Source organism: Opisthorchis viverrini, assembly GCF_000715545.1.
Source record: "Opisthorchis viverrini unplaced genomic scaffold opera_v5_67, whole genome shotgun sequence".
Taxonomy (NCBI): Eukaryota; Metazoa; Platyhelminthes; class Trematoda; order Opisthorchiida; family Opisthorchiidae; genus Opisthorchis; species Opisthorchis viverrini.
In genome coordinates this window covers 1,598,642-1,608,051 of record NW_008751722.1, presented here as the reverse complement: position 1 = coordinate 1,608,051, position 9,410 = coordinate 1,598,642, and the positions used below count along the sequence as shown (strand labels likewise).

The following is a 9,410-nucleotide window of genomic DNA, read 5'->3' as shown; positions in this document are numbered from 1 at the left end:
GGTGAGTTGAACCCGAAGTCCCTATCCATGGAGGCGGCAGTTACTGACTCAATTCAGTTCGCTGATTAGCGTTTTCGTACTTTGTTGCCAGGTCATACATCGTCCAACTCTCAGTAACTTTCACTCAGCCCAGGGCTCGGCGAAAAAAGCTCTGCGAGGCAGACGGTCATCTGGCATGCAGAGTACATGATCCAACCAGCGCAGTGTATGAAGCGTCAGTAATTCATCTATCGCGGGAGAGTTAATTCTTCCTAAGACGATTTGGCGCACATTAACATTACTAATGCGATATTCCCACCAGACCTGACCAATGCTCCGGAGACACCGATGGTCAAACACTGACATTTTCCGTATGTCCTCTGCGCGTAGGGGCCACGTTTCTGATCCATAAAGCAGTATGGATCGTACCACCGCGGTTTAAACTCTGTGGCTGACGTCACGTTAGCGCCAGGTGGTGGTTGTGACACAACCACCTGAGCTACCAACATTTTCCTCTATAGATTACTTCATTTCTTCGGGCAACCCATAGAGGCCAACTGGAAGGCGTTCATGTTGAATCCATGCGTTCTTTCCTTAAATTTGGTCTACGAACACAAGTGTGACAAACACAGTTACGGTGTTTTCGGCGATGATGTTGGGTAGAGCCGATCGACACTCAAAGTAATCCACGCACAATCCATGTGCAGTGAACCCCCATGTAATTACGCAAATGATTAGTCAACCACAACTGTTAAGCTCTTCTAAAATTTCAGCACTGGAAATTGAACTACAACAGAAGCACAGAGTGTAGTGTCATGCAAATCTACACACCACATACTGAGGATATTACCTCAACTGATGACACGTTGACCACGAAACTGCCAAACTCAGAACAACTCAATCGTCAACACGTATGCTTAAAACCACCATCTGTTTCCCGTGATTTCCAAGACAACCAAAAACGAGATACTGAGATGAGAGATATTGAGTTGTTCTACCAATGTCGAAGATTATGAAATACTTTGGCGGTCGATTCTGTGGACGGATCTTCAGTGGCCACAGTAAAGTAACATTAATGACGCTATCATTCCTTTGTTTGCACTGTTGAGGTCGACTACCCCCATAACTTAGAACCAGATGGCGTTGACAAGATCTTACACCACAGACCGCATGCAGCATACATTTTCAGTTCAAACAAAGCATGTCTATCAGGACTGCCTCCAAACCAACAAACCTATTTTTCTAACGATTGTCTTGTATACTGAAAACATTTCAGCCTCTGACTGACATCCTATTGGACTGCTAGCACTTTTTATATTCTGGTTCGGCTGAATTCCATATTACGGAGCGATCCACTTGTTTGCAGTAAGACTTTCTCGAAGTTGTGTGTCTTTTCCATTCCGGTGAACTGACGAGTCAGGGTGATCAAATCATACAACAACACCTAGGTCGAACAGGGTAACAGTTACTATCAGTATAGTAATTGTGAGACTTGTGGCATCAGAATAACATATAATTACGAACAAAGGCACAGATCTTGTGAAATCGCAAACCTCGCAGCATGATAAAAAAGAATGACTGGAGCTACCACTTTGCAGTTACACTTATCAAATTTTAGTCCTTTTAGCAACATGGTGGCGGAAGTAGCAAAACCTAGGTACCAGCATATTGCTGAAATACACGGCGAAATATTGGGATTTTCGGATTCTTATCCAGTCTCTCTGTTGAGGATTTGTTACTACAAGGAACCTCCCAGAACTAGGTGAGACTCTATCAAAAACCCGGTAGAATTTTGTCCGAAAATTCTAATCTCGTCTACTTTATTCCAAGATTGTCACCACACTCTAGTTCAGTTTATCAGCTCGGTACGTTATCGGTCACCGGGAAATAAGAGAACAGGGGAGATATACCTAGCCACTGGATGGCATATTCAGTTATTTGGTGTTGTATCAACCTAGTCACCTAAAAAACAAAAAAATGGACAGCTACGTATCGGAAGCGGCAGATTTTGTGCAGGGGAGCCAATGACCGCGTGAATGAGCAATATACACGCGTGGCATTGCCAGCTGATGAACTGAGTTTAAGAGTCACCGTCCAGGGAAGTGGCAACTTTCAACCCAACTGGGTTTACTTAGTAGTGCTTCATACTTGACTGCCAGGTCACAGACCTCCTGGCCGCTTCCACTCAGCGCAAGACCTAGCAAAAAGGGTTCTGTGAAGTAGGCGTAACCGATAAAGCATGAGCATCTCATTCGTTTTGAGGGAGTTCCTCTTTCCTAAATCTGTTTGGCATACGGCGAAATCGCTAACCCGGTGTCCCTACCAGTGACGACCAAAATTTCAGACACACGAGCACAAGAGAGTTCAGTGGTCAAGGCGCGAACTTACTGACCGGAAGGTCCGTCGTTTGAACCAGACCCCAACATCTTGACTGCCCCTGTCTAGGCTCAGACGACCTGAAAGTATCCCAGCCCTGGTGTTTCCTTCGGGTGGCACGACAGCTGTAGACCGAAAAGATTGAAGTTGAACTATATTTATATTTATTCGGAAGCACCAACGGTCAAACAGCGGCAGTTTTCACACATTCACTGCATGTAGAGGTCACGTTTCTGGTTCAAAAAAGCAGAATGGATCGCATCGATGCCCCTGACAGACAAACTGACGTCAGGGCGGTACCATTGGTGTCAAAGCTTGGCGTTCCAAGTGAAAGAAGTGACCTTTTTGGTCAAACGATCGGAACCCATGCAGCCGCTTAACACCGATTAACCGACTAACAAGTCTACAAGCATGAGGTTTTCGGTTTGGTTCCACCCAGTTCTGTAACAGCACTTAACAGTTTGCTGGTGCGAAGCGTGTAGTAGGCCACGCAGCAGAATTATCTGGGTTACTTAAAATGACCTACACCCCTGAATCGTCCAAACCAAAGACAGCATATTCCATGAGCAAACATCCCTGGAGTGCTTCGGTCCACGAGGTTTCACCAGCAGGCAGAAGAATGTTAGCACCATGTCAATGACAGAGTTGAAGGACAATGGGAGAGAGTAGTTTTTTCTTACACTACTAGGCGTGGTGAACTCAGGCGAACGCTTACGGTACACTCGTACGTGCTCATATGAATTCATTCAGTGCCCACTAAGCGATAAAGTAAAAAGAAATTTGAAGGTAGGCCTTTCAACACCAAACAGTGTCAAAGTTTTTGACGATCTACAGAGTCAGAACTGACTTTCATATAGAAAAAACGACCAAGATAAGATGCTTGAAAGAGTGGTGCTGTTCTAAAACTTGTATCAGAGTGAATATGTATCTTCGGTCAAGGCAAAAACCAGCATGATTCTCAAGTCTGTCTCAACCGATAACCGAACATCATGCGCAAAATAATTCCAGGATGCCGCGGGTGACAGGCTGTCATGACGGTTTTCGCGTGGCGGTATCGAGCCCTTTTTGATAATCGGACGCTCGCCAGTTGTAATATATAACAGCGTCAATCTCCATAGCCTTACGGCGGCAAACAAAATTCTAGTTCAGTAGCCAACTTGAAAACTGTAAGCCATGTATTTAGATATTGCTTCGGATCGCTGCAGCTTATGGCAGTGAGTAGCGTAGGATAGACTGCGTACAGAAAACGGAAGCAAAACAAAGAGAGTGGCGGATCCTTGTTTAAGAACAAGATAGTGAATAACGTCACTGTATCAGTGAAACTCTAGTAAGCATATGGTTGTTTGATACTTAAAAATTGGGAAAGATATGTACCACTGCACGCAAGTCCTTTCATATTTCTCATGCTCCTTCTTCAGGTCATCCAGTCTGCCTTGTGGCATCTTCCGGTTGGAACCTGCCACAGTAAACATCGATCATCCGGGAAAGGAGCACTTGGCCTATCAAGAGTAGTTGGTGCAACCGGACCGATCGATCAACTGAGCAAGCTCCAAACCAGTCAGCACTTCGGCTTTGCTAATTCTATATCCCCGTGATACATGTTTAAGGCTCCTAAGGCACTCATGGTCAAGGGACAGTTTTCTTCTGCCTTTGATTCGCTACGACCAGGTCACGTAACCACAGGGGAACACATATGAATTGTTCATCCTGACTTTTATTGACAGTTTAAACACACATCTATCCCAGATGTGTTTAATTCGGAGGAAAGCAGAACGGGATTCAGCAGTTCTGGCACTCATCTAACCAGTAGTGCCGCCATCCGACGTGGTGTAATCAACCACACAGGTGAATCTTTCCACCACTTTTAACAGTCCTGATGCGACGGCCAGCTTTGGCGCCCAAACTTGTTACAGCATGTTGAAGATGCAAATTGTACAAACGCATGACAACATTTAAATTATTTAATATCTATATATGTATTGAGTACGGTCAAATTAGCAAAGTAACACGCTCGTTCCACATGTCTATAAGGTTCTCCCCAGAAATAGCTACACTCAGATGATACAAGAAGTAGCGATCGACAATTAATCCAGTCTAGCACGAAGTTGAAAAGGGGAGGACCACAACAACACCTCTTTTGGTGAACGTCTGGGAACGGTCCCCATAGAACTTCAGCAGATCTTAGAGAACTGTGACGAGATGGCTGTGCTTAAAGCACGAATTCACTGTGATTCGAGCCTGACCTCTACCTCTCGACTTCCCCAGTCTAGCCTTGGTTAACCTGGCAGTATTCAAGCCCTCGTGCCTCCTTCTGATGGCATGGCAGTTAGGCACCGGAAGGTTGCTACAGCCGTACGATTTTTTACGATAAGGATTGGATAAGTGTGTGGAGAGCATGGGTCTCAATGAGGATGCGTGCACGACAGCAGTAGACGGGATTACATGTTTCGGTAACAGTAGAACGGCCAACTCTGATGTGCCTCTCTTTTGAGCTGTTCACTTATCCTCAGCTATTCCGTCCACAAGCGCGTCAACTGAGGAGCCTAGACTGCTCATATGGGAATCTCAAGCGCAACAACGGGCATCTTTGTGGTGGCAGAGAACTGGCTTTCAACAGATTCATGGCGCAAGCATCCACCACTTGACTGGAAAAACACTGGCAGTAGGCAGTCAGCAGAGCATCTAGAGTGATCCTCACACGACAAATTCATCAGACCCATAGCTTTAACACCCTTTCGGTACCCAGCTGCCATGCCATCCGAAGGAAACACGGGGGCTGGGATAGGGCCAGGTTGCCCGCGCGTATGCGACCGTCTAGTGCATATGGTTAAATACGGTTGCCTCGTTTACGAGTGTCCAAACTGTGCTTTCATTTTTCTCATCGAGCACAGTCACCGCACTTTGTTCTGAGGAAGAGGATATCGCTTCCGCTGTATGATCAACATCACTGTAGTCATCACATATTCTGGCTACGGGCACATTTCCCGTCAGAGGTGGACAGGTATCTCCCGAAATAAGTCAGTTGAGTTGTTTTATGCTATTTGCTCGCTTGCAGTGACAGTCCATATTTTCTCATTTTATGAGCTTTAACGATTTGACTCGTTTTTTGTTGGCTTATGCACAATGCAGTTTGAATGCTCGCGCTTCCTGGCTTGTCCACAACTAGCCAATCAGAATGCTTTTCACGGATTCACGGATTGATACACAGGATCGAGGCTTTTGCCCAAGTTTCCCGGGTCGGTTTTGTTCTTGTCGGTCAGTGGCTGTCGTTCACCTGAAAGGCACAAGTGAAAAAAGGGTGTAGCACTGCTCTTTATGTTCTCAGCGCGGGGCAGTATCCTCGCCAGCGCGAAAATTCGCATAAACAAATGTCTAATAGTGCTTTAAATTGGGTTCGAGAAGGAGCGTGCACAACCGTCGGAGGAAGGTCATTCCACGCAGCTACTACCCGAAATGAAAAAAAGTTTTGTCTAACGGATGTGTGTGCCCTGAGCTTGAAGATTTTCTTACTATGTCCCCGCCGGGTGTTTGCTGGGTAAACGGTAAAAAACCTGTTTGCCAAGCTTTGTTCAAACAGGGCGTAGGTAAGAATTAGGTCCCCTCGGAGGCGACGGCACTCCAGGGGAAAGAGATCAAGCGTCACGAGACGCGTTTCGTAGTCCACGGACTTCAGGCCGGCAACCATTCTCGTGGCGGCCCGCTGGACACGCTCAATGAGGGTAACGTCTTTCGTACGTCCTGAGTAGACAACTTGGTTGGCGTACGAGAACTGTGACGAGATGGCTGTGCTTAAAGCACGAATTCACTGTGATTCGAGCCTGACCTCTACCTCTCGACTTCCCCAGTCTAGCCTTGGTTAACCTGGCAGTATTCAAGCCCTCGTGCCTCCTTCTGATGGCATGGCAGTTAGGCACCGGAAGGTTGCTACAGCCGTACGATTTTTTACGATAAGGATTGGATAAGTGTGTGGAGAGCATGGGTCTCAATGAGGATGCGTGCACGACAGCAGTAGACGGGATTACATGTTTCGGTAACAGTAGAACGGCCAACTCTGATGTGCCTCTCTTTTGAGCTGTTCACTTATCCTCAGCTATTCCGTCCACAAGCGCGTCAACTGAGGAGCCTAGACTGCTCATATGGGAATCTCAAGCGCAACAACGGGCATCTTTGTGGTGGCAGAGAACTGGCTTTCAACAGATTCATGGCGCAAGCATCCACCACTTGACTGGAAAAACACTGGCAGTAGGCAGTCAGCAGAGCATCTAGAGTGATCCTCACACGACAAATTCATCAGACCCATAGCTTTAACACCCTTTCGGTACCCAGCTGCCATGCCATCCGAAGGAAACACGGGGGCTGGGATAGGGCCAGGTTGCCCGCGCGTATGCGACCGTCTAGTGCATATGGTTAAATACGGTTGCCTCGTTTACGAGTGTCCAAACTGTGCTTTCATTTTTCTCATCGAGCACAGTCACCGCACTTTGTTCTGAGGAAGAGGATATCGCTTCCGCTGTATGATCAACATCACTGTAGTCATCACATATTCTGGCTACGGGCACATTTCCCGTCAGAGGTGGACAGGTATCTCCCGAAATAAGTCAGTTGAGTTGTTTTATGCTATTTGCTCGCTTGCAGTGACAGTCCATATTTTCTCATTTTATGAGCTTTAACGATTTGACTCGTTTTTTGTTGGCTTATGCACAATGCAGTTTGAATGCTCGCGCTTCCTGGCTTGTCCACAACTAGCCAATCAGAATGCTTTTCACGGATTCACGGATTGATACACAGGATCGAGGCTTTTGCCCAAGTTTCCCGGGTCGGTTTTGTTCTTGTCGGTCAGTGGCTGTCGTTCACCTGAAAGGCACAAGCGAAAAAGGGTGTAGCACTGCGGCAACCATTCTCGTGGCGGCCCGCTGGCTTGTGCAAGAGTCTCATGCCCTTCCGGGCATCAACCTCCAAGATTTATGCACAAGCCAAACTGAAGCAAAAGATTGGCTGGTTTGAGTCACGTGATCCGCACCGTAGCATACGGCTATTCCATGTGAGGCCTAGCTGCTTAGCAGACGTTTGCACCAACAGCCGCCCGTGGCTCGATGGACAATAGGTCACGGTTCAAATCCGGGCGACGTCGTCCGACTTCTTTTCGACTTTCCCTGTAGTGATGGTCGAACCAGTATTCTTCTAGCTGCAGAAGGTTATTTCAGGCTGCCGTGCCATCGGGTGGACCATAGTGGGAGGTATGGAAAGCTAAAATACGTCGTCAATGCACTGGTGACAAAAAGGACCAGGAGAAACAGCTGCATCAAATTTTAAAACAGCAAAAGGAGTGGCAGAAAAAAATAGTAAGCAAGGCATACTGGAAATCTAATGCGTAATGACCAGAAACAGCTGCATCAAATTTTAAAACAGCAAAAGGAGTGGCAGAAAAAAAGAGTAAGCAAGGCATACCGGAAATCTAATGCGTAATGACCCGGCGCGGTACGTTCGAAATCGGTTTCGTTTTCCCTAGTACAGATCGGTGAAAACATTCTTCCGCTGGTCTATCTATCTAGAGTTCACAAATGGCATTTATTAATTTCTTCATTCTAACACAACATTTGTGGGATAATCTCTCTCGGCTTGCGCTCACTTCCTGCGGTGCGCCCAGTCTCGGCCATGATCCAAATCACTACCTGTGCTCTCTACAGCCATCGATGCACCGATGTGAACGAAATGGGCGTCCTTCGAGTGTAGGACGCGGATGCATCCTTGCACATGGGAAAGCTGGCGGCACTTCAAATGCATGAAACTACAGGACGATCAGGTAAGCCTGATCCGTTTTTCTGCGCCAGTTGTCTGCACCTTAAGGGTGCAGTGCAATCAGCAACTGAAAACAAAGCCTTCAAAAAACGAGACCAAACCCAAACTGCCAAATCGAAAGACCAGTGAGAATGTTTTGCTTTAATTGAGATATTCAAAGCAAAGCTGGGCTTCTTTCCAAACCTGGGGGGCAAATACACAACGAACACAACGACCCGGAGAAAAGTTAAAAATTAACTTCTCTCCATGAATGAGTGCTTCGTGCTCTGCATCCTGGGTCCGCTGGCCAGGAAGACCATCCAGCTCTCTGATGCGGCAACAGAGCCCGTCACAGCATCTATAGTTGGAAAAGCAGGCTGGCCTAGCAGGTGGCCATTCTCTAGCAAAAGCACGCCAGCGAAGCAGACAGAGTAGCTCCTCTATGCATATTGGTTACGCCGGGAAGGAAACAAGCTTCTGTCACTCTTNCCCATCTGTCGCACAGATCTTGGAGCGGACTGTCAGCATTCAGAAGGCCTAAACAACGATCAAGCGTGTGTATTAGCATCACCCTCCAAAGGCACGAAATCTGGGCTACGTTAGTCTTAAGGAAGAGGTGCGGAAAACGTCCCCAATTGGCGCCAGTTCAGTCGACCCTACCTTACGGCTCAACCGACAGTATTTATGAAACCTTGTTCTACTGAAAGCACGCCGACTCAACCAGCCGCAAACCCAGATGGCAGTTTCAACCGCTGGGACACCTCGACTTTCATAGACAGCTATTTTCGGGGGCAGGCAAGACTCCAGTCGACGCAGCGCTCAAAGAACACAGAGCTATCAGCACTTGTTTCCGTAATAGCCGACAAGGGCGAAGACGTGAAGTCTGAGCCGGAGTGGGTCATACGTGCAGAGGCAAGCGGCGCAACTTACTGACAAAAAATCATTAGTGCTAACCTCCAAATCGGGGAATGCTGCAAGAACCCAACAGCCACTGAGAATATGAAACTGGCAAACTCCAGCTCAACTCCGTCTAAAGGTGCCTCTTTGAGCGTGAACGCAGTCGGCGCCCAGAAGCGCGACGGCCAAATCTACAAAGCTGACAACATCAAGCCGGATAATCCTTCGTATACCCAGTTGACCAAACTGATTGGACGATTCGAGAGTCCACCCAAACACGAAAGGGCCTGCAGTTGAAAAACTCGCCAGGATTCGTCAAATCATTTAACTGCTGGCAAGTCTCAGGGTGTAGTCCACTGAGAAAATGAGCCTCATGGGAT

The 9,410-nt window shown here is 47.2% G+C and overlaps 2 protein-coding genes across 2 annotated transcripts in view; one reads left to right on the top strand and one right to left on the bottom strand.

Moving 5' to 3' along the window:
• Positions 1-3,867, top strand: part of T265_04174 (hypothetical protein) — a gene marked incomplete at both ends in the record, with an annotated part of 10,320 nt that extends 6,453 nt beyond the window's left edge. The window contains one exon of the mRNA XM_009168844.1: positions 3,774-3,867. Within this exon, the coding sequence (XP_009167108.1) occupies positions 3,774-3,867 (94 nt within the window). The remainder of the gene's footprint in view (positions 1-3,773) is intronic.
• T265_13440 (hypothetical protein) overlaps positions 1-6,749 on the bottom strand; it is a gene marked incomplete at both ends in the record, with an annotated part of 70,260 nt that extends 63,511 nt beyond the window's left edge. Inside the window, 2 exons of the mRNA XM_009168857.1 lie at positions 5,072-5,169; positions 6,634-6,749. Of these exons, the coding sequence (XP_009167121.1) occupies positions 5,072-5,169; positions 6,634-6,688 (153 nt within the window). The remainder of the gene's footprint in view (positions 1-5,071; positions 5,170-6,633) is intronic.
• Between the last annotated feature and the right edge of the window lie 2,661 nt (positions 6,750-9,410).